We start from the raw sequence: 25,825 nt of genomic DNA, 5'->3' as shown, positions 1-25,825 counted from the left end.
ATGGCATTGAATATCTGCTGTCTGCATCTGATAGAGAAGAAAGACGACAGAAAAAGGCACTCGCGGACACTACAAAAAGAGAGCAAGGGAAGAAAAAGAGAAAGGCCCTTGAGTGAGATTGAGGTTGAGAAATGCGGTACTTGACCTCCAGTGTGTGCTTAGCATGAAGGAAATAGGCTGAAATCTTGCTTTCTTTATCTGCCTGTACCTTCCTCAAGGCTAACTGCGTTCATTCCGTCAGACAGATACACACTGACAGTGTGCATACATACATCGAGTATATTGCAAATGGCTGCATATAAATTTATACACATTGAAGGATAATCCCCGTTTATTACCACTTGAATCTTGCTGAGTCCTGGGAGCACAGTAACACTGATAAAAAGAGGTCAGAGGGGGCAACAAACATGAGCGGTCAGGGGTTGTGAACAAACAATGTCAGGCCAAGCTTGCAGGAGTTTGGAGCTGGAGCGGACAATATGGATACAGTCCTCATTCAGGGAGTACTGTACATAAAGTCAAACCATGATACTGACATAAATTGTGATACCATTCAAAGTCATGTTCATTACGTAAATTTAGTGTTTCTCACCAAAACACACTGGTTGTGTTTCCTTCCTATTAAAGCCTTTGAAAGCATTTTTTAAAAATAGTTTGATTTGTGTAATGCTTACATTAATGTTTGCATCTTCTTCTTGAGAAACTGTTTAATCCAGACACCCAATAAATCAAGATATCTCATTACATTGACAGAAAAATAATGCAAAATTATAATAAGCCATAACACATTCCCGATCACTGATTTGCTGTACTCTCTAGGCATGGCCTGAACCACCCAATGATATTAAAGGGTGAGCTACCTCTATGGCAAAAAACAGGCAAATCTGTGGTGTGTCATGGAGTATATTGTCATTTGGAAAAGAAAAGAAAAGGTGAACTTTATAATCATCACACACAGTACCCAAACGTTCATCACTGTCGTCTTCCTGGTTCAACTTCCTACCATACACATCATAATTCTGCATGCAAACAGTATTTCGTTCCAGTGCTCACTTTTATTTTGTTGTTTCTTACCTCTTTATTTTAGGTATTTCACTGTGTTCCTAGATCTCAGCAATTACTTTGATGAGTACAAAAAAAAAAAAAAAAAAAATCATGACCGATAAAATTGATGGCTAAAACCACAACCGCAAGAACTGCATTCGGTTTAGAAGAAGAAAACAATTCAAGCTCAAATGTGCACGTGGAGCAGCATTATGCTTCCACCCTGACACACAGCATGTTCCGAATCTGTACACATATGCTCTGACCTTGGGTGTGCGTCTGAACAGAACCATCAGACCGGCCTGCTGTAATGAGATGCTGACTCAATGCAGTGACTCATTTCATCTACTGTACAAATACTGATGAGCTATGACCCAAACTATGACCACGCAATCTATCTACCCACATTAACATCAACAAGCAGAACATTTCATAATGATGTACAACATTCTAGTTATTACATGGGTTGACAGATACAAATCCCCCAAGGAGTGTGTGTTCAATAAAATACACACGGATGTACCGCTACATCTGAAGCAACAATTCAGAGACGCTGAAACCACAAACTTATTGACCCACAACCCCCTCTCTGCACATGCAGATAGCTTGATCTGTTCTGCTCTAAAACACACACAAACACAAACACACACACACACACAGTGTAATACACTTATTGATCTGGATACTTAGGCACACCAGGCTAAGGTTTAGCCTGTTGGCCCATAATACCGGCTTCATGGATGAATTTGGCCAAGGGGCAAAGCAATGGGGAGATGGAGATTACACACACATACACACAGACACACACACGCAGATGTCCAATGAGAAACAGTCATTACTGCCATGCTGTTTAGCCTGCTGTGTCTGCGTGTGGATTTTCCATCACACAGAAAGGCTTGTAGTGCTTCACTGACACTGCGGCATTATCTTCTGAATGTCTTCTGCTGATGAGTATGTCTGTAATGCACTGAGGTAAACGTTTCTCTGCCTGCAGCATTTCTATGGCTTCACATTTATCTTGGCTGTTTTTTGGGGATCGTTCACATGTTTAAAGTGAAATGATATTTTTTTTAGGTTTCCCGCCCAATACATATTTGTTACTTAAAAAAAACATCGCCCCTTCACGCAGGAGGATGTCTAGCAGCTGTTGGGCAGGTGCAAGCCTGGCAAGGCACCAGGGCCAGATGGCATCCCAGCTAAGGTGCTCAAACTACGTGCCATGGAGCTCTCTCCCATCCTCCATTTCAGTTTTTGGAAATCCTAAAGGACGGCATCAATATCCACTCTCTGGAAAACATCCACCATTGTACCAGTGCCCAAGAAACCACTACTGACTGGTCGCACTCACTTCAATAATCATGAAACGTTTGGGTAAACTGGTGCTGAACACCATCCTGCCAGCCGTCAGAGCACAGCTGGACCACCACCAGTTTGCCTACGGGATGAAACAAGGGACGGAGGATGCTGTGGCATGCCTCCTCTACGCCTTCCTCCAACATCTGGAATCATCAGGCAACTTCGCCACAATTGTCTTTGTTGACTTCAGCCCCACTTTCAATACAGTTCAGTGCCACCAGGTGATCAAGAATCTTCACCACCTCAACCGCCTTCCACTCCTCATCCACTGGATTCACAGCCTCTTTGGTGACAGACCACAGACTACCAGAAGAGGAACAGTATAATAATCAACTGTCACCAACACCTGAGCCCCTCAGGGCTGTGTCCTCTTCCTTTACACCCTCCACACAAATGACTGTTCTAGCCACTCTCCCATCACCACATATTTCAAATACTTGAAATACTCAATGACAATAACTCTATTACATCAAAACAAAACAACTGGTGAGTCAGGGATGAGCGATGATTACAAATTATACACCTCCACACATAGCTACTGTTTAGCAGTCTGTTATTGGTTGTTTGACAGAGCAGATGGCAGCTACGAAGGCTCCGCTACCTACCTAACACAGGATATAAAGCTGGTTGAAAGACAATTGTTCAAAATGAGGCCCCGCCTCTAACTGACCAGATAGCCAATAATACTTTAAGATACTGGGATTGCAGGATCAGATATCTTCAGAGCCACTAAACTCTATTATCAAAAATATAAAAATCAACAACTCACACACACCAAAAGTAGTAAGTTTACAACAACTTTAAATCAATTTGCTGTTTAAATCTCCCATCAGGAACATCAGAATCTCCACCAATTTCCTCCATTTTCCTATCACTGTTGTTGTATACGGCTCGAATGGTTCAGAAAATCTGAAACTGCCATAGTGGGTTTCTATGTCAAGGAGCGGGAGACCGGAAGATCTAGATACGGAGCAGGCTTTTGTTAATCTGATCTGTTTATCGACTTGCGAGCATCACGCTCATTCACAGAATATTAAACTCTCCTGAACGTTTGTCATTCCTGCACAGGCAATTATTGGCTTTCCACTAAAATGAATCTTGGCCTCGTGATTCGTTTTTGGTGAGTGTTTGCTTTAACGTGGACATAATTCTCAATAATGTTGACATTTTCAACACATGTTCATTAAACATCAAACAGAACTTTCAAAACGTGTGTATTCATTTTAGAATTAATATTTGAATGTCATCAGATTATATATTATATATGGTATGTAGTTGGAGAAAAATTAGGTTCACAATAAATGTGGAAATAAATGTTATTTGATTGATTCTTATAGTGCCGGTTGCTTAATCAGGTACTTTACTTCATGTATTCCAATATTAGACAGGAAAGTATGGAAACAGAGGTGAGAGGAGGACAGGAGGGAGAGGAAACAGGCAGAGGAGGAGGAGGAGGAGGAGGAGAGGCAAGACCAACCACAGGACATAGGCTGTCTGGGTGGGTCTTGAAGCATTGTATTAAACATAGCCTGACAAGTACGGCTGTGTGCAAGTATGTGACTAAAGCCCTTCTCGTGTCAGCGGATGTGCTAAATATTTTCCAGTGGTGCAAAATAAACCTCACGCACTTCAACACCGTTGCTGGAAAAAGTCCTCTGGGAAACCATGTTCCAGCAAAGACTCCACGCTATCTGTGAACTGAGAGCACTGTCTGCACCCCCACCTCCTGTTGTTGCTTTTCAAAAACATCATCCAACCCATCCTGTTCTGCTCATCCCCATGCTTCTTCACCGTGTTGACCATCTCCAACAAAAACAAACATACCAGCATCACACTTCCTCTAAAATCATCTGCCTTCCTAGTCTAAACCCCCAGACGTGAACGACATCGCCGTCACACGCCTGGACTCACCATTGCAAATGGCACTCATCACCGACTTGATCATCACTTCACATGACTGCCATCTGGACGGAGATACAGGACCTCAAAATGGAAGAGGGCTTGCTTCAGCACGAGTTTTGTCCCCTCTGCCACTGCAGCATTGAACAAACTGCCTCCCTGACAATGTTGTGTGTGTATGTATTGTAATGTATTTATGGAGACTATGAATTGTCTTTATTCATATGCTGCTGTGCTTATATCTGTTTGCTTCTGTGTTGAAGTGGCTGTGAAAACAAATCTCCCTCTGGGACAATAAAGTCTAAATCTAATCTACTTTTGAAAATTAGTTACGTGTGTCTGAGTGTGTGTGCCTGAGTTTGTGTGTGTGTGGCAGCTGCCTGAAGGCATGTTTGCACGGCACGGTGTGCTGATCCACCGCAGGGGTTTGTGGTGTGAGGAACAGGTGAGAGAAGAGAGAAAAGGAGTCGACAAGATGCCCTCCCTGCACTCACACATCAACAGAATCACACGGCGATACACGCACAAACTTGCACACGACTGTATGAGGGGGAAAACAACAAATACTGTTCAACATATTTTGCTATTCTTGCACAGGGCGAAAAAAAAAATGCTGCTGTGCAGAACATTCGCTCGAGCAAAATACACAATCCCGCAATTGTTTAGAAGTCTCTGTTTTCCAAAGATGCCAGTCTGGCATGAGTTAAAAATCAGAGAAATATGCAGCAGATAATTGGGAACATATTCGCACAGCGCACTGTTTATATGAGCCAGTGTTTTTGTGCATTATGTCTCTGAGGGCTCTGAGCATATTTGACAGCATCTAGAACATATGAGAAAGTATGTTCCACTGGATGTATGCGTCCTGCTGCCACCAAGTCAATATGTGTACGTGGATATGCAGTGTGTGTATGTTCTGGAGATTAGGCAGATTAGGCAGGTAGGTCTGTGTAGAACTGCGTGTGAGCATGTGTGTGTTTTCGTATATGCTTGTGTTTTGCCGTGAGTAGGTCACCTCACTGTGCTGTGAAAATCTCGAGCAACCCCCGGCCTGTTTACTACTTAGGCAAAGGTTTGTGCCAGAAGACTATTCTCACGACACACACACACACATGCACACACTCTTCTTTCTAATCACTCTGTTTCGTAGGTAGGAGACCTTTGCAATCATTTGTTGTTGGAGAATAAGGTCAACAAATGAAAGAAAAAAGCTGCATGGAGGGTTTTCGGACTTTCTAATAAGCTGCATTTGATTAAAACCACTACTGACCTACAACACACTGATTACAATAAGAGATGATTTTGAGTCATTAGGAAGTCGTTTGGCTCATCTGAGAAAACATGGAATGGTTTGAAGGCATCTACCTATTTACACTGACATATTCCGACACACGTATCTAAGTCTTAGTGTGTTTCAGATGTTCAATTTGATCATCAAAGTTGGGAAAGTAGTTGCGCCACTCAAGTTTTGCTTTGCACAATGACAAGTTTGTTTCCATCTGTCGTAGTCCAAACATTATGCAGACAAACAAGATACTTATCTGTAGGGCCTTTTTTCCTTTATTCAATCAGCTTTGTCTATTTCCTCTTGTTTTGCTCAAAAGTTGGCATAAGACTTGTTTTTGGAGGCTTTTTGTTTCTTCTTTCTTCCACTGTTGCTGTTTAATCTGTGTTGGCATGATTTGCAAGAGCAAAAGACAATATACTTCCAGCTCCTTGACACTTAGGGACTATTTTGTTTTAACATGATCTCTGGGGGGGTCTTTGCCATGGTGTGATAAATTGCTGATCAAACATGTGACATGACTCCAGGCATGTCTACCAGCAGTCATTCACGTTGCATTTGCGGGTTGTATCTATTTGACTTTCAGATATTTTCCACCCGTGCTTAATTTCTCAGAAGAATTCATTTAGAAACGTTTGATTTGTTTCATTTTCTGTCGCTTTTTCTCATGCTCCCTTTCCTCCGCTCTTGGCTCCACGACCCCTTTGCCCCCTTCACCCTCCCCGCCTCCCTCCATTATGCTTACTGTGGGCCAGTGGCTGACTGTATCCTTCCCCCCTCTGTCCAATCAGTGGCACTGGCTTGGGCTGCTAATTGAATTGGGCTGGAGGTCTAATTCTAATGTGCAGCAGATGGCTGGGGCATTCCTGCATTCAACCAGCCGCGGGCCGCCGCTCTGTTCCACACTGTTCTGCCCAGGGTAATGTAAACCACCACGGAGACATGGACAGAGAGAGAGACAGAAAGAACGAGTCACCCTTAACTCAGTCACCTTGAGGTTACACACAAATGTACGAGGTCTCTGTTTTTTCCTCAGCTGCATTCACTGCGTTGACTGCACTTGAGCTACTGAGCCACACAGCAGTTAACAAAGCAAGCAAGCCTCACACTTCAGTTATCATCTCTGCTATATATACTTGGCCTCCTACAGGCAAGTCATGCATAGAGAAAACCATGCAACTCAGTCACTATATGTGGCACATATATAAACAAATGGTGAAGAATCTGCTTCCACTCTCTTTGTTAAGCATCAGTGGGTTAAGCCATCACTGGATGGCAGTGTTGAGCTGCACTGGGTGTTCGGATTTAGTGATGCTGGTGAAAAAGGTTCCACTGAAGACATAATAAAGACACAAATAAATGGTCATAATTTGGAGTGAGACTCAGCCTGGGTTAGAGTTATAATTTCCCTGGTTTCTGGTGCTGCATTGGAGAGTAAACACTGTAAGCGCTAAATCACAACAGACAGCTCGGGAAGGAAGGAGGAACGGAGGGAGGTCGATAGATAGAGGAAGAAATAGAGCGATATAAAGCAGAGAGGTGGAGAACTGAAGAAAGACAGACGGGGATAAAATCAGGGCTGCTAATGTAATAACAGCACAACACAAAGATGGGGAACATTGCTTCTCACAATGGCTACTATCACCAGCTATCAAGTGCACCGGGGACGAGGCATCAGGGAGTGTATGTGTGTGTACGTGTGTGTGTGCACACGAGCAAACACAGCACACTTTATGCTTGCGCGGGGCTGCGCTTACTGTTTTGAGATGACTCCCCAGAGTGCAGCCTGAGTGCTGTGAGGAAGATTATGAGTAAGATAGAAAGCACACATGAATTTGGGCTTTGTTGTGCGGCAAGATAATAAAAGATGGAACTCTTTGTCAGAGCGGGTAAGTGTATGTTTTGGGAGTAAATGACTGACAACACAAAACAGCCATTTGGGCTGTGGGCGTGACAGCAGCTCTTTGTACAAAGATCTTAGATTTGTAAGCAAGTGTGTTTATACATTTTTGCTCAAATGCATGAGCACAAGTAGTTATTTAGATGCATCTCTATGGATGTTCTGTGAGTTTGCGCGTCGGTCTGGGAGAAGTCAGAGATAAATGGCTGAGACTGTGGGTGGTAATTGCAGGTGATTTGGGTAGTGCACAGTGTATCCTGCATTTTTCTTATTATAGACCCTCTAAGACAATGCAGCTTCATCTGCAGGGCTAAATACAGACAGACAAGGTTTGAGGTCGAAAAAACAGCACACAAATAACTGGAACAGCAACTCACTGCACTGTATTCTCTTGCAATATGTTGTTGATTCACTGACACCAATAATGCTGTATCTACTGGAAACTAATGTGTTCTTCCTTTAATTCACCTTTTAACTCTGGAACTGTTCTGCTGTCGGTTCAGACTTGTGCCAGTTTGAGCGCATTTGTGTTAAAAGGGCTGGACTCTGCTCACTTTGTACGTATCTTAAAGGTGGAGTGAGTCATTCTGGAGAAAGATTGTTGATATCCCCACGGACCGCGAGCTGAAAAAAAGTTTTTGTACACAGCCCTGGCAAATGGGAAACAATCAAAGTGGCTCGGACCAACCCAAACAACACTGCATCAGCCAATGAGCAACAGGTGGCGTTTGTCCTCATGCACAGGACAGGGGGAAGGGAAGGGGAGATGGGGGGAGCGAGAGGGACGGCAAATCTGGCGTGCTAACATGTAATCACATTGTGAAGATGGAGAGATGGCAATATTAAGATTCTTTCTCCAAAATGGCTCACACCATTTGACATCTTCAAATCTGCTTTTTGTCTGATCAACGGTTCAAAAACGGAGAAAAGCAGCGAACCCTCACAGTTGAGAAGATGTTTTGCGTTTTTGCTTGATAACCAACTACAGCACTTATAATACTCATCAAAATCATTAATTCTGAGTCATGATGAATCATTTTCTCAACTGACTAATCATTTCATCAAATTTAACAGACCACAGGCTGTCACTTCAACAAAACAGAGCCTATGGTATGCCAATGGCACCTGCTTAGAAAACACTTTCAAGGGTATTTCTGAGGTATGTTTTGCTCTTCAGTTACACACGATGGGCCTTTGATTGAAGTATTGCAATGCATTGTGTGGCTCAGAATCACCGGTATTGTGATCGCATTGTTATTATTATGGGTTACCACACCTATGATTTCAACTCTTGCTCACCTGCTTATTGTATTTTATGGTAGCTCAGACACAGACACACTCACACACTGAACTCCCTACTCCTCAGCACAAAAAGGAGCAGTGATGTCTCTTTTCCCTCAGTAATCACCACCAGTTACTGCAGACGCACACACAGTTATATCTTCAGTGTGTGTGTGTGTCGGCATGCAGGCGATAATGTCTCAGTGTGTGTCTTACTCATATTGTCCATAGTATCATCATTAATCATTTCTCCTCTGCCCAGACATGGCCATCAGTTATTGAGAGGTGCAATAATTTGGAATTGATTTAGTCCCCCCCCAACACAGAGCCTGGCTCAGAATATAAAATGCTCCTTTGGCAAGACAGAAGAATGAAAGCTAATGATAAAGGGCTGTCAGCATCTGAACTTCTACCATTCTGCAAATAGCTGTGAGAGGTGTCTCTTTCCTTCTCTCTCCATTTCTCTTATTGTCTATTTCTGTCCTTCTCTTTCTGTTGACAGAACAACTAGGAGGCGAGGCTGTAGGGAAATTGCTCCTGTTGTGTGCGTTTACTTGTTTGTGAGTCAGTTTGGAAGAGCAGGAGGAGGAGGAGGAGGAGGAGGAGGAGAGAGGAGAAAACCTGATGGACGGAATCTCTCCCCTCCCACGCAAAACCCCTTGTGTTAACAAGGATACAGATTTAGGAGAGGGAGCGTGAGAGAGACAGTGACAGAAACCTTGAGAGATAGTTAGAGAGAGACAATGAGAACCTGAGAGCGAGAGCTCCAAGCTGAAGAGCAGAGTACTAAGCCTCTATAAATAGGGAAAAGATTGACGTACGAGGGTTGAGAGACCTTCTTAGAGCTCTGTTCTCTCTCTTTTTTTCTTCCCGTCTCCTTGAGACTTCTCCCATCGATGTGACTTCATTTCAGGAAAACCTGAAGAAAAAACATGAAATTATCATCATTATGTTACAGCAAGCACACTGCTGTTTATGTATGTTGTAATAATGTCGCTATTCTATTAATCTTTTGCATGTGATTTGTTCACAACAAACTTTTGTGGAAGCAGTAATGATGTCTTGTTGCCAAAGAGTAGTGAAAGGAGCCGAATGATAGCAGCAACGGAGCATTTCAGAAGCTATTGATGCCTGTCAATTCCGGCATACCGTTATCAATCCAAATTCCAATTATTGTGTTATCGCCTTCAAATGTGAATTGGCTCTTGACATCGAAACCCTTCCTTCTTAACTTGTCTCTGCTGCTCTCATCCACCGCTGCCTAATCTCTGCCTCCCTCAGCGCCCCCCTCCCCCCTCTGTTCTGCAAATGCATACACAAAACACAAGTGTGGTAAACCCTTGTTTCTCGCTTGAATATTTCCTTGCAAACCGAAGTATTTTTAGATTGCTGTGGAACCAAAACCTCAACATCTATTTGGATTTTAGCTGCATGATGCAGGCTTTGTAAACTCAACATCTCCCGTCTTAACTGTGAGCAGACTGGAGTGGTGAGAAAAGACAATTCTGGAAAGGTAGCAGGCATTTAGACAGAATAGTACTACGGTCTGCCTATTGTCCTTTACTTTCCTCAACAGAAGAGACAAACAGGCTCGCATAACAGACAGGGCTCTATTCCTATTCCTGTAAATCTGATCATGTTTATGGAAGAGGCCTCCCTGCTGTTGGTTGTGCCTCCATTTGCCACATTAATTTATCGTTGCCGCTCTTTGCTGTAAATACAAATTCAGCACTTCCTCCATCTGTTTCAAATTACAGTCCCCTGGGCGGTTCAGAGAACATTATCCTTTCCCTTCGCTGGAAGGCTTTTATTGTGAAACACCAGCTTTGCAGCAGCTAAGATTGAGGAAACAAATAATTAAATTAAATTAAGGAATGTGTGACAGAACACTTTTTACTTTTTTGTAGTGATGAACTAATGCCATGGAAGTGCATACAACATTTAAGCCATCATTTAAATACTGGCTTTTATTGGAGAACATAGTCCATGATCTGTGTTTATTTTTGTCTCTTTCTTTTTTTGCTTAGCTTTCTCGTTCTACTCATCTTTCTCTTGTCTGCAGCTCTTGTGTGTGTGTGTGTGTGTATGTGTGTGCGTGGCAGCGGTCTGGCAGAGGCTGGAAAGCAGGTGGGCGAGAGGAGTTGAAGTGACACCTGGTAACAGGCTGACAGCCCTAAGGAGAGATGCAGCACTTTCATCCCTGACACGTCTCAACCTCCTCTCCTCACCATCATGAACTTTCAGACACACAAACACACTGTATACTGTAATGCTCACGCACACACGACAACCCCCCCTCATCCCAAAAAAAAAACATACATATACAGCACACACAGATGCACGCATACAGATACAGCAGTGTCCCCCTGAAGGGTACAGACTACATCCCTTGCACAGAACTGTCTTTGTATTCCACATGTTTCTGTAATGGTGCTTGAACTGATTGCTACAATTGTGTATACAACAGAAGTTCACCCAAGCTTTTTTCATTTAGCATTGTTCATTATTCTACATCTGCTGCTGCATAGTTACCCACAAAATAAATCATTAAAAATAAATCAAATGAAAAAATTATAAGTAATTAGAGAACAGTTGTCTCTATTTAATATAGTCAACACTTCCTATAACTTAACTATTCCTACAACATCTACAAAAAGTTGTTTATTTTTTCTTTTAGCTAGACATTATAATTAATACACAGTTGTATAGCAGCAGTCATGCCTCAGGCTGGTTTTAAGCATGAGACAAGAAAGAAAAATCCACATGTAAGTACATTAAAAACACACATTTCAAAACAACCAAGAATCTCCTCTTGGACTTGTCTCTCAGATACCTGCAAGAACTCAGATATTGTGTAAAATGTTGAGATGCGACACATGCCCTGTTCCTGACGAGCAGTAGAGTCAATGTAAAGCCCCCAGATTTGAAAAGTCCATGCTTATCAGAACTCTTAAAAGCTCAAGCTTTTCCACTTTAATCCACTTCTTTTGTGCCCTTGTGTCCTCTTTCATTTTATCCCCAGTACCTAAGAGCCAGCAAGCTACGCTAATTCCGCAATAGCACCAACATAAACACTCCAAGAACCAACGCGCCTCTAGATGGACTAGCACCCCAAGGCGATACACTCCATCAGCCTGAGAAATGGAAGCTCATGCTGTTTACTCCTGCTCAGGTAGTGCTATTGTTTTTTCATCCACGTTGCACTTATTGGATTCATTTTCTATATGGATGCTGCACATAACTGAACGTGATGGTGCAAAACCTGCAGCTTCCTCACAGATATGCACAACTCATAGCGCTGAGCAGCAATTACCCATGACCTGGCCAGCCAGGGAAACGCATAAAAGTTATGGTTCAATTAGGAAAAAGGGTAAAAATAATCTAATCCATAAATTAGCTAAAGTCAATTAGGACAACTCACCAATTAAGGACAAATCTGTTACTTGAGGGCACAGCCATAATGAGGTTGCGGGTGGAGCCATGCTGAGACTGTGTCCTTGCTTGTTTGTGTCGCGCTCAACAAACACGGAGTTTTGACCATGTTTTTGATATGGAATTAGACTGCAAATTGAATTTTGTGGGGCTCAAGCCCACGTCTGGCCACACATGGAAGCAAGAGACACAGAGTGAGAGAAGAGTGTGTGTTTGTGTGGCTATTTATAGATGTCGTGTCTGTGCGAGTACAGCAGAAGTAAAAGCTTGTGTGTTCTGTGGTGCACAGACAGTGACTGGCCTCATCTACTTCAATGCTGGCGAAACCCCAGTGTTTGTTTTGGAAGGGTAGGAGTATTTATAGATGACTGACTTTCATTTTAAAAGATTATTACCCTAAACAGCATCAAAAATCAACAGAGACAAATGCTTTCACTTAGTCCCAGACAGAGGAGATTAACGCAAAACCAATCACCTGATTTTCAACACATCCATATAACTGATCTTCTCGATCATGAAACTTGATCTTAAAAGCTGATTGACCTTTGACCCCCTGACCTGCCACCCAACCATGCCTTCAAGGCTCTCTTCTCACCTCAGCCAGCAGTGACCCTCATGTTTGTATGATGCAATGTTCAGGAACGTTTCCTGCCTCGTCTCAGCGATTCCCTTAAGATGCTCCAATATCAAAGCCAAAGTTTAACGTTAACAGACGGAAAACATCTCAGGTGAAAACAGTCCCAGTCAAGAGAGGATGCAAAAGGAGAGATCTTTCTTTTATTTTTCCTTTCCACAGGACCAACAGTAACTTTTTATGATGACATGAGGCAGCACTAGAGGCAGGAAACCATTGATCTTAGCAGCTATTGAGTGCCGCAGCTTGCGCACATCAGAGACCGAGAACCTTTTAGAAACAGGCGTGATGATGACAGCATGCAACGGCATCTCTTTTATGTGTTCCCTCATCTCGCTCCATCTCCCCTCCCTCTACACAACATGACTTACCAGTGAACTGTGGAAAGATTTGGGGGAGTGAGCGGGGGTTACTGGGAGGTCTGAATTAGACCTCTTTGACACATCCCCAGGCCAAGGTTATTCACACACTAAATCTGCACTTATGTAACCTCTGTGAGTGCTGGGGTGCATTGCGGGCAAGGGGCAGCACTGATGTTGACACAGGTTGACAGGCTGCTCCAGAAACTGGTTCTGCTGCCCCAGGACCACAGGCCTGGAGACAGAGAGGAAGGAAGTCGAGGAACTAGTCTGCCCCTTCTCCCTCTCCTACAGTCCCACACCGGTCTGGAGGAAATTACGCCATGTCTCCAGTTCTCCCTACACTTGTCTGCCTGAGCTCCACATCCACACGGGCCTTTGGAGATGTTAGGGAATAAGCTGATGAGCTGCTGCCAGAGGCTATGGAGGGCTATGGGGCTAGAGCTATGAGCCGCCTTCGTCACTTAACCCTCTCTGTTCCCCTGGCAGCGGGGCCAAAGGCCCTTACCTGAGGTGATCACCACATGGACCTCAGCACCTGGTAGCCATTCATCATTCCCAGCAGCACAGCAGCCTTTGATACCCTGATATGGTTCTAATGCTGATGCAAGAGGCACAGGGCTCACACACACATATATGCAAACAAAATTCAGGATTTCGGGGTAAATACAATTTTAAAGGATATCCATTTTGCCCTTTGACCCTTGGAACCATAACAAGAGTCTCATGTGGCTCACCCAGGAGACCAGCACTGTACTACTACAAGGTCAAATGAATAACTTAGCCATGGAGAATTCAAACACTAATGCTGGTGACCTTTCGAAAGGGGCAAGGAGAGAGGTGAAGACAAATGGGAGAGAAGAAGGGGGAAATGTATTGTATGAGAGGAAAGGTGAGTAAATCTGTAAGGCGGTGGGAAAACACAAGCTTCAAATCAGAGCTGGCACAGACCTAAAAATAGACACATCTGCATTTATCTGCATTACAGCAGCTGTCTGCGTACCACTTTTTCAGAAAAAAGGTGAGCATCAGAATGAATGGGAACAGCAATAGCAAACTGAGTCAGTCTAGAGGACGAGACTGGACCTGTTCTATGGACAGCTCCAGAAGACTCACCCTGCCACCAAACTTGTTGAGGCCCAGATCTTCATCAGGGTGAATTTAGTGTTGGTTTGGTCAGCATGGCTGTTCATCACAGATGTGTCCAGCTCCTGAAAGAAGGTGGAAGTGGTAGAGGTAAAAACTGCGTATCAGCACATAAGGTTTAAAAACTCAGTCTTTTAATTTCTGTTCATTGCATATTTAAATGACTTTGACTTTGTTCTGACGAGACGTTCCTTTTTCTTAATTAGTTGTTTATGTGGAAGTGATAAGAGCTGTGTGTTTCACTGGCGTCACCCGGCGTCAGCACTTCTGTGGAGAGTGCAGGTACAATTAACTTTAATGTTGTTGATTCGCTAAGTATTATTAGCAACATCCAGCTGACTTGAACATGTAAAAATAAAAGGCACAGGGTCTGCTTACAGAGCAGTTTGGTCGTCCAGCGTGTGAATGTTACATCATTTAAATAATAACCGTGAAATATTTGACATAGTGTAAATTGCATACAAAAAGGGGGTGTCAGAGTTGTCGCAAAATTTGTGTGAAACCTTGCAGGTAAGGTGTGATGTTAAAGATTTCATCGCTTTGACCTGCGTTGTTCATTAAACACTAAACAACTATGAATGCACTATGTGCACACACAGGCTTGATATCATCCAATACTAGATGGGTGATAGACTATTTGGCAAGCTGTATCTTAAGTGGAAATGTTGCACTAACCACTTTTAATGACCTGAAAGCAGCAACACTGTACATGTACACTATTAGTAGTGATGGATTTGGAGCTAAAATAGCAAATCTGGGTCTTGACAGCAACAACCCAGGATTCACCTGTGTCAGCAGCGTGGCAGGAATGGGTCAAATGTGGGTGAACACGGGTTTGTTATCCTGCGTCAAACATGGGGTCTGAGTGAAAGTGGTATTAATGACCACAGCATACCACAGAAGCAAACGTAATGTACTAAAAAACGAACATTCGTGGATCATGAATTGCTCATCCTGTGTAAAAACCAAAGTATACAAAACTAGGGCATTTGTGGATTGCTTACATATGAATAGAGAGATATCTGGGCATGACAGATGTATCACTGTGCTCTGAGCACTGTCAGGGAGCATCATTAGCACACTGACTGACATAACTGACAGCTGGCACTGAGAGGAGAGGGATGGAGGGTGAAATAGAGGGTGGGGGGGGAGACAGAGCAGAATCTGTGCCAACTATCACCCTCTGGCTGTTCTCCACCGTTTTAATCACAGCAACAGTGCTCTCACTCGGCAACCCCTTAGAGACCCAGGTACCTTAGCCACACTTGACATTAACCACAAGGCGAATACACCAATGTTTAATACAGACAAGACTCCTTACCATCTTCCTCAGTGTGTTTCTTTCTCTTTCATTACCCTCAACGACTACCATAACAACCAGGGGACACACGGAGCAAAGGAATATGTGTTTTCTATCTTTCTTTTTTTTCTATTTTAGTTGTTTTGTGGTGTAGCTGAAGATCTAATCCTCTGTTTATTTTCCTTTATTTCCTGAGTGCAGTGTGCTTAGGAGGGCTCTTTCAAACAGTTACATCACTGATGATAAGACCCATTGCCTTTGACTGCTCATATTTGCTTGCCTTTGGCTTCTTGTCAAAACAAGTCTGCCCCAACTGTATTTTTGGCAATGCCACTGCCAATTTTGACCCAATGGACACGATGAGTCAGGACAGGGATGCTGGTGCTAAAAAAGTGGGAGAAAGAAGGACCCACTTTCCCAGAGTGAGGACAGAATGCAGCAAAGGTCTGGATGACCCTCTGGGAATTAAGCTACAGACACTGAGGGGGGGGAACAAGACTGAGAGGAAGATCTTGGAAAGAAGGCAGCAGAACAAACTTTAGGAGGTGAGGACTAGACTGGCCACGGTAATAATCTTATTCTATGGAATTTGGTCTTTTGCCAGTTTATCATTATCCCTTAACATCACTTATGGCGTAGCGCTGTGCAGAAGAATCAAACCGAGCATTTAAAGTGAGCAAATGAAAGTGAGAAGATTTACAGTATATCTGAGACAATGTACAGCATGTAACAGGAGACTGAAGACAAAGATCAAGTAATGTCTGCTAGATCTGCTGAGGTGTTAGTATTGGAGGAGCTGTTCATTTTGTGATATTAGCAACAAATTTTGCGCATCCTGAGGGAAAGCCATAGAATGTGTTAGCTGTCACTGTAAAATGCATGTAAGGCAGAGTTTGTGAGTGTGAAGCTAAAAATACTTGTAATGACGTCCCCTAAGAGTTTGAAATCTTTGTATCCATTATAAACACAAAGTGCAATTCTCTGTTCTTTCTACAGAGACCACGATCAAAGTACAAGTTTAAGATTTTACTGTACTGAGCAAATTAATTCTTTCAGTATGGCTGTTTTATTTGCATAAAACAAAATCTAACTTGACCCAGGTAATGTATTACAACTGAAGCATGACTGACACACTGAGACATGAAGCCAAAATCTGCAGCTATTTATCCACCTCTGTGTGACAGAACTAACCTTTAGTTCTCTGTGGAGTTTGTGGAGTTTCTTGAACATGTCCTGTGCTGTGCTCTCCATGCCCTCCTCGTCCACAGCATTGTGAACTGAGCAACCTTCCAGATGTTCCAGCTGGCACTCAAGTACAATACCTGCACATACCAAACATAGATGTATGTACAAAAGCTAACTGAAAACACGCTTTTTGTAATACATGTAAGGCTGTTGCAAGGCCAGCATTCACAAAACCAAAATATTCCTTCAAGACCCATGGCTAATGCATTTATGCAGCCATTGCTGAGCGGCAAACTCAATGCTATGCTACACTGCACAATACAATGGAGACTCAGCGAGCAACTCAGCTGATCAACAATTATGTACAACAGAATACAAGCGGAAAATTTCTTCATCTACAGTTGTATTGCGCATAACATAATAGCACAAAGAGGTCTCCACAAAATGCAGCTGGGTCAAACCAGTGAAGGATACAACATAAATAACAAAACTGCTTTCTTTTTAATGCTCGTCAAGAATTTTTTTTGTTATAGAAAATGGAAGACATAACTTGATTCCAACTACAACCTCGGTTTGTGGAGAAATGGAACATTTTGACAATCGTCATCAAAGTGACGTCCTAATCATTGACTGGGGATACTATTAAATATCGCACAGAACCAGCCATCCTCTGCACCTCTATCTCCAATGCCTGGAAAGAAAGCCAGCACATGCTTGATGCGTGATCAGAATCCTGCCCATTGCTAATGGATATTTTCTTGAAAGTAGTTCTCTGTCGGTACACGTAGAGATGAAGTGATGCTAATGTGATACGCAGGATGAGGGTTCCATAAAGCAAAGCAAAAAAAAAAAAAAAGCACTGGGAGAAAGTAACAAAAAGGAAGTGTTTTCCCCTGCTAACATCTTGGCCGATTCACACATGTTGGTCACACACTTGGCACAGCTTCCCTCTGTGGATTAACTGCCTGTTCTGTTGCAGTGAGACTAAGGTCAGGTCATGCCAGGACAAAAATACAGTGTGTTAGGACTATGAGCACTACTTCTCCAGCATTTGCTCTGAATTTGAGGGGGTTCAAACAGATGCACACAGGTGCACATACATACTAACACAGATGCAGTTAAAAAATAACACAACAACGCCTACTCTATCTGGTAGAGCCTGCAGGAATACACACATATTATTTTGCTTGTGTTGTGACAAGAATGGAGTAGACACACAAATTAACAGAGACAAAGAGAGAGAGAGGGAAAGAGAGAGAGAGATAGCAGGAAATCTAATATCATAACTCATCTTAATGAAGTGACATCCCTACTTCATGCACACAGACACACACACAAACACACTCCAAGTGATCTGACACCTAACATGTGCTTGCAACATTAAGCCAAGCCACTAATTTAAGACCTCTGTGACAACGTGCTCAGTGACAGTTTGCGACATAATTAGACAGTGGAGGAGCTGGAACATTGTGACTGGAATTTGTTATCTATGTGATGTTTAGTCTTAACAGCAGCCACGTTGCTGTGTATGAGAGGGGGTGGAGAGAGAGGTAGGAAAAAGAAGGAAGGAAAGTTAGCCATTTGGTGTGAGGAAAGGAGCTGAAGGAGAGGGGAGATGAAGGGGAAACGGGTGAAATCAAACATGGGGGAGAAGTGTGAGCTGCGAGGGTACAGCAGGCGGAGGAGGAGATTAAAGGAGAGAAGGTCAGGGGTGAAAATATGAGAGAAGATGTGGAGAAAGTAAAAGGAGGAAAAAAAAAAGAGGCACGTGGGACGGTAGGAGCTGGCTCAAGGCCCAGGCATCCTCTTTGGCCCTCAGCTCGGGCCAGAAGCCCCACACACACCGAGGGCTCCCACGGCCCTGCTCACTTGCGCGACAGCTTTGATTTACGGGATATTTGATCTTCACAGCTTTCCCTCGCCTCCCATCTACTCATAGTCTGGGCCTGCACTCACTGCATACACACTGCTTGGTGGCGAGGTCCCAGCTCCCAGGCCCCGGTGAGACACACGCACGGATGCACGCACACACATCTGCAGCTCATATCTGCTTTCACTTCAGCTCTTTACTGCACTTTGCTGTTTTACCTGATATTGAAAGCTGGCCTCCACTGAAGTGAGCGGGGTCCTAATGAGGAACCAATAACTCGCCGTAGCTATTAGAGATGTTAATATAATTCATATATGATTACCCACTTTATCTTAATCGAAGGAGCTGTATGTGTGGGGGTAGAGAGAGAGGAAGAGTAGCGTAGAATCAGAGAGGAGGGAAGGTCGGGGTGAAAGAGATGGATACAGTGAGGAAATGGAAAAAAGACAAGAGAGTGTAGGACCGAGCTAATGATGAGAGGTGAACATTTGATGAGACTGTATTTCTATTAAACCGTCCAAGAATTCTCTCTTTTTCTGTTTGTGTGTGTGGGTGCCCTTCACAGAGGCACAGTGATGTGGCTGACCCAAATGACTGGGATATTATTGGGAGAGTGAGCAAGGGAGGCCTCTGTTGAATACTGATGAAGCTCTGCACAAAGCTGCCTCCTGGCCTCATTAACCTGCCGAAGACTGCCTTTGTTTTCCTCTGCAATGCTACAAACACTTCCTACATCCTGTCCGAAAGGGTGTTTTCAAAAGTCAGCCTGTGGACGGAGAGGAGGCAGCCTTCAAGAGGCTCGGGAGTGGCACCATAAGCAGAACCAGCACAGCGTTTGTAGGGAAAAGAAAGTGGGGAGCAGGTGGTCTTCATTTAAGAGGGCTAGTTTGTTCCCCTTCTTAGAGCTAAATGTTGTCACAGGAAACAGAATGCTTAGAAAGAGGAGCAGAGAAGTAAAAGGTGTTGAATATGTGAAAAACTTTTGTCAAGAGAACTGAAATTAAATGGCAGATGGAGAAAGGCGAAAAGTCAGTTATTTCGTGATGAAGGAGAAAGCAAAATAAAACGAAATACAACACAAAAACAAAACACGGATCACACTGTCTCCCACCGCGCTTGCAAAACCTAAAAGGAAGCAGAGGAGGTGGAGGCGAGGACAGAGAGTGAGGAAGTGGAGCGAAAGGATGAGAAGAAGGTAAAGCAAAAGTAGGACGAGAGGTTTGTGCTCTTTCATATGCCTTGGCATAGCACGTTGTTGTTTTGTTAGTCGACGCGTGTGGCAGTGTGCAGACTGATGCCTGTGAGTGTGCGTGTTTTTATGTGCCTTTGTGTGTGAGTGTGTGTGTGTGTGTGTGTGTGTTAGCACAGGAGATTTCAATTTCATCTTTAATGGAAACAGCAAATAGGGGAACAAATAAAATGCGAAGGAGAAGAGCAAATCCTCCCAGCAGAGGCCCAGTCAGAATGGATGATGAGGCCGACATGAAGTAAACATTCAGCTATTCACAAAACACGGTGTGTGTGAGGATAGGGAAGTTGGAGACAGAAGACACGGGGGGAAACCGAGGAGAGCAGGGAGGAGGAAAAAGGAGCTTGGAGGAGGTGCGGGAAAGGGGAGGAATGATGGGAGGATCTGGGAACAGAAGAGAAGGTAGAGAGGAGCAAAAAAGGAGCAAAAAGGCAGGGAGAGGGAAGTGAGGAATGATGACGGGACAGGGGATCAGTCATGGTGTGTCCTCCAGTCAGAGTCGTCACTTATACTGTGGAAGGGAGCAGCCGTGTAGTCAGAAATCACCAGGAGCAGGAACAGATTAGATACAGGCTATTGGTTCTGATGAGGCCTTGTATAGATCAGTAATGGCTCAGTAGGGACAGAGGAAAAGAGAGCGACAGAGCAGCAGTAAGGTGCTTGCTTTCAGTACTGGTAGCACTTTTCCACTAATGTAGATTCCCTCTATGCATAAGGAAATTTTATATTACAGCACATGGCAATGCAAAGTTGTTATTTAGTCCAGTTCCACAGAGCAAATATTGGTGATGATGATTTGTGTGTCATGTGGGACACACCAGTTAAATACGTTGAAAGTGATAGTATTTCACCATATGTGCAATACTTGATAGTTCCACCTTTCCCTGTTAATCCACTTGACAGTAGGATGAAAACAGAGGGACAGCGAGAGGAGATAAAGAACGAGTGGAGGGAGTGGAGGGCCGGAGGTGGAGAGAGATGCTTCAGCCTGCTGCTCTGCCACGCAGGGACGTGACCACCCACTGGGCCAGTCAAGGCTGAGGCCTTGCATCATGTCAGACATGCAGATAGACACCCAGCTGAGTCATCTGGTCTTTGGGGGACAGGACAGATGGATGGATACAAATGTGCACTCACTGACACACACACACACAGAGAGAAGCGCACCACACAGACATGTGCACTCCATAAAGCCATGCTTCCGAAAAGATTAGAAAAATATCTGTGTGATCGTGTGTGTGCCAGAGCAATGCCAGCACACACAGAGATCGGCCAGGGTGCTTTTAATGAAGGCTTTCAGCTTCTTTGTTGGATTTTTCTTTAATCCATTTAATGTCATTTTTGCAATGTATAATGTTCATGTAATGTGTTGAAATGCAATTAATATGTGAGACTCATCTCATCTCTGCAGGTAGGGCTTGGCTAAGTTTGGTATATGTATGAACACCTGTAGAGATAATAGAGACAGGGGACAAACTAAAAGAAAACCCAACTACATGAGTGGAGTATGAATCAATCAATCAGTCATGTGACCTACAGGAGGTTATGGACCAATGCGCTTTCCACTAACATCATCAAAACACCAAATGAGGAAATTCTGGAAGCCCAATACTTTGCTACAACGATTTATTTAGCCTTTTACCTGAATTTATCATGTATATATATAAAAATATATGTGTCAGAGGGAGGGAGAGAGAAAAAGGGTGAGAGCTAGCGTCCAACCTGTGGTCTGGATCTTCTTTTTGAAGACGAGGCTCTTCTTGAACTTCCCACTGTGTATGAGGTAGCTGTCAATCAACACCTGCTAGAGCCACACCGACTCTGGATTCAGCACCTCACACATGTCCTGCTCCTGTGGGGAGACTAGTTGTGGGGTGGAAATCTTTATGAGAATGCTCTCATTGTCAATATATACCACAATAATGTATTCTACACCACTGATGTCAGTGTTTTGATGCATCAAAGTATAACCACACAGATAAGCACAGATTTCATTATTCCACTTCAGAGGGGTCAAAAAGTCCTTCAAACGCTTGTGCCTGATTAACATGAAGGTGAAATGATATTTATATAACAAATTCCTGTTACTGGGTCACATCTTTGTTTCTATCAAGGAGCAAATGAGTAGTTTCCCTCCCAGCATCCCTGCACAATTACTACGACCAGCAGCACAAAGTATGACAGGCATTTTAATTTGCACTCTGTAAATAGTATTAAATAGTGATGCATGGTGCCTTCTCTCACTAACTGTGAGACGTTCAGATTGTTTAGAGGATGTCAACAGAGGAAGCAGTCAACATTCAGTATCATTTAACAAAGCGCAACCTATGGTTAAAGGACGTCCGAGAGTATGCATTGTTTGCTCGATATGTATGCATGTTTCTATTAATCAGCGAGCTGCTTACAGCCTCTTCCACCGGGACTTCACACTTGAGCAGGATAGCAATCTGTTCATGGATGAGAGGATTCTGAGCTTCTGTCTTGGCCAAATCACCCTGCAGACTCTCCAAGAGCTTCAGGCTCTCACCGAGCTCCACCAGCATCTGAAGGGGTGGCTCACACTTGTGCTGAACTAACATGGAGTGGCTTGCCTGCCTGCATCAGACAGCTAAGCTTTTTAAGATGGAACACGGCCTAGAGACAGTGACACTCTCCATTTCACTCCTCAGTTTGATCATTTAGATATTTCCAGAAAGGGTGGAGAATACTAGCTTCTGTTGGAATACTTTAAATCTAAACAAACAGGACGGCGACCAGCTGCTCACTGTGTCACCCTCTCAATACAAATGATATTTATCAACTGATTAACATCACAAACAAAAAATGACTTTTCGTGGTCTGTCCTAGCTTTCAAATCATGAAGATTAGAGATGATCTTAGTGTACAGTACAACATCGCAGCTGACAGAAAAGCATTAACAGCAAACTGTCATTGACCTTATTCCTTCTAAGTCAGAATGGCAAAGGAATGCCTGTTTCAGTGTAGATTAATTAAATACTAAATATGTTATGCTAACAGCATACACACTTTAGGTTATTAGACAGCAGAGCTAGTCCACTAGAGAGACTCAGGGTGCTTTCTACTGGGAAAAGATGATGCATTGTTGCATTTTAGTTCTGGTCCAGTTCGTGTTGACACCAGCTTTTAACAAATGAACCAATCACCAGAACCCATGTGAGAAAATCAAATTCAGGTGACTGACAGCAGGTCATGCAGCACTTAAATGCTTCTAATGTTTTTTTTATGTTCTCAGTCAGGTAGAGACTGCAAATCAACTGCATGTTATGACTCATTACAAACAGGTAGAGACAGGACAAAACAGCACCTTGTATAGCAATATTCCAGCAGGTATAATTATGGGATAGCAATACTTTCAATGGACTTAAAACTGTCTTTTTTTGATTGATCATGGAAAAGTCCTACACTCACTTGCTGATGCACATACATGCTGTCATGGTAACCAAATGACTTATGCAAATATGTCCATTGTAAATACTGATCAATTCTAACATTATTCCCCTAGCAGTTCACGGTCAGCAGAGGGAATTATTAGTAATTTAGCTTTCAACATCATGCTTTAACCCACATATCTGCTATCATAAATGTCTGGGTGGTTGGTTTCCTTCACTCGTCACCTGTTGGCATTGTCTTGTAAGTTCTTTGAGGCAGGCGTTGGCAGCTGAGTGAACCTGTTCTGCCATTCACTGCAGTGCTGCACTGAGGGTGCAGTGAGGGGTGAACAGTCCAGCATGACAAAGCGGATGCTCAATACCGTCTCTTCCTGATGAACGCTGTTGGCCTTTTGACTATATCTGGGGGTGAAACACAAGAAGAAAACAGATATGCATTACAGGAAGACCAAAGTGTTCATAAAAGATACTGAAACTGTTTTAAAGAGGTGCTGAACTGAATTATGTAGTACTGATAAGTGTTTCTTTTATTTTGTCCGCCCCATTTATAACAATGGGAGGAGGCTAAATAACAAAAACACCTCTCTGTATATGTTCAACAGCTCGACAAACTACATCCTGCAATATGCTCATTTAGTGTCAACAAAAACTGAACATTAACCTTCATGAGGACTTACAGCTGGGCGGCTGTGCTAGACTGCTTTTTTTTCAGCGAGGTGTACTTTTTCAATACCAGAGACAGTCTGGAGTGATGCAACAAATGTGGTTACTTACTTGTTCAGACATCAGCGTGCTTTGTCAAAAAACATTCTGCTACTGCGTGAGAGATTGCTGATGGAATTCTAAAAAACCTAATCTAAAAGGAACAAGTAATAAACCATAACCACCTGTACTATCCTGCAATCATGGCTAATAGCATCAATACTGCAAAACAGAACAAGCAGTAATACAATGCAAACTTCATTTGCCCAATGAAAGAAATCAGATTAGTTTTATTGATGGAGGAGTGTCATCGACGAGGGTGTAAGAGCCAAAGTGCTGAGGCAGGTTACTGTGTGTACACACGCAGAACAGTGTTGACACTCCAGCCATTAACATACCAATGTCTTTGACAAATCCATAAGGCAATAATGCATGCTTGCACTGTGGATGTATAGTATGGGCATGTGTACACACACACGGTGCTCAGTTTCATGTTTGCAGTGATGTGTGACTGGACGTCAGTGTACTGATTCCACCAAGGTCACAGTGACAATGATCTTGACTTTTTAACCACTAACTCTCACTTTCTCTCTTCTCTGAATCATTACAGCAACTGCACACAAAGTGTTGGAAAGCCCTCTGGTAGCTGACCCACACAAACACTTTTGTAGTGTCCTGAAACTGAAATTACGAGATCTGCAACTACTCACTGCAGCTGAGACTGGCCAGGTGTGCTTAAGTGTGAATGCTGGCAGAGCTCGAAGCGCTCGCAAATACCATCCTGTTTATTCTTCACACATCGACTACACTTCTTCATTCATGCTGACCGCTCAACTGCTGTCTGTGAATCATTCTGCATACAGACACAGCGAGTCTTTTTATTTCATTCCAGTTTGCATCAGTCTCCACCTTTTGAAATCTAAACTCGCGCTGCAGGTGTTCAACAGACAGCAGGACACGCTGAGTGGACGACAAAGGAACTGACATTTCAGAGTTGACAAACTGCATGCTGCAAAATTACTTTATACCTCACATCTTGGAGTTTTTGCACAAAACAGCTTATCAATAATAAACATTAAAACTCGAGAGGTGGTTTGTGATGTACTATTTATGCGCTGTGTGTGTGGAGTACTGTATGTTTATAGCAATTTCAGTCATCATTTCACATTCTCATGTAGGACACCACCACCAAGGTTTCTACCACACACAAAAGTTGAAAACTGCTTTTGTGTTTGTTTTCAAAAAGAAAAAAAACCCGACCCAGATCATGAACGAAAGTGAATATAAAACAAGTGTCCTTTGATTTCTGAACCAATGTGCCGTGCTTTCATACTTTTTCTTCCTTAATTTTGGAACTCACAAGCTGTGTCCCATTCTGGGGGCTGGGTGCTCCAAAGTGGTCCACAACGGTGTGTCCTTGAGAGGCCCTGAAACCCAGGTGAGCATGCTTGTTCTCCCCGAATTTAGACCATCTAGCCTAAGAGAGACTAAAATTAACAATGTGTTCCATTTTTAACTTGTAAAGTTAAAAATATTTAGGTTTATTGTCAGAAAGTTACCCTTGAATAGATGACAAACTTTAAATAATATTGGTAAAGTGAGACAACAGTTCCATATGAGTTAAAAGTATTGTCAGGGAGTGGGGAAACTATGAGGGATCCCAGATGCAGACACAACGGGGACGTAGATTCAAAAATAAGCTAATTCATTAAACACAAAGATAATACAACAAAAACCAAAACTCAGGGAACTATGATAAAGACACACTATAGG

General features: G+C 43.1%; 1 protein-coding gene across 1 annotated transcript in view; it reads right to left on the bottom strand.

The window, feature by feature from the left end:
• Nucleotides 1-25,825, bottom strand: part of dnah2 (dynein, axonemal, heavy chain 2) — a 212,666-nt gene that overhangs the window by 146,245 nt on the left and 40,596 nt on the right. The window contains exons 9-15 of the mRNA XM_041965689.1: nucleotides 23,576-23,752; nucleotides 22,346-22,535; nucleotides 21,663-21,741; nucleotides 16,828-16,958; nucleotides 14,307-14,401; nucleotides 13,363-13,425; nucleotides 13,203-13,209 (exon numbers count right to left, since the gene is read on the bottom strand). Of these exons, the coding sequence (XP_041821623.1) occupies nucleotides 13,203-13,209; nucleotides 13,363-13,425; nucleotides 14,307-14,401; nucleotides 16,828-16,958; nucleotides 21,663-21,741; nucleotides 22,346-22,535; nucleotides 23,576-23,752 (742 nt within the window). The remainder of the gene's footprint in view (nucleotides 1-13,202; nucleotides 13,210-13,362; nucleotides 13,426-14,306; nucleotides 14,402-16,827; nucleotides 16,959-21,662; nucleotides 21,742-22,345; nucleotides 22,536-23,575; nucleotides 23,753-25,825) is intronic.

Source organism: Chelmon rostratus, chromosome 23 (assembly GCF_017976325.1).
Source record: "Chelmon rostratus isolate fCheRos1 chromosome 23, fCheRos1.pri, whole genome shotgun sequence".
NCBI lineage: Eukaryota > Metazoa > Chordata > Actinopteri > Chaetodontiformes > Chaetodontidae > Chelmon > Chelmon rostratus.
Note: the sequence above shows the minus strand (reverse complement) of the source record. Positions and strands in the feature narration are given on the sequence as shown.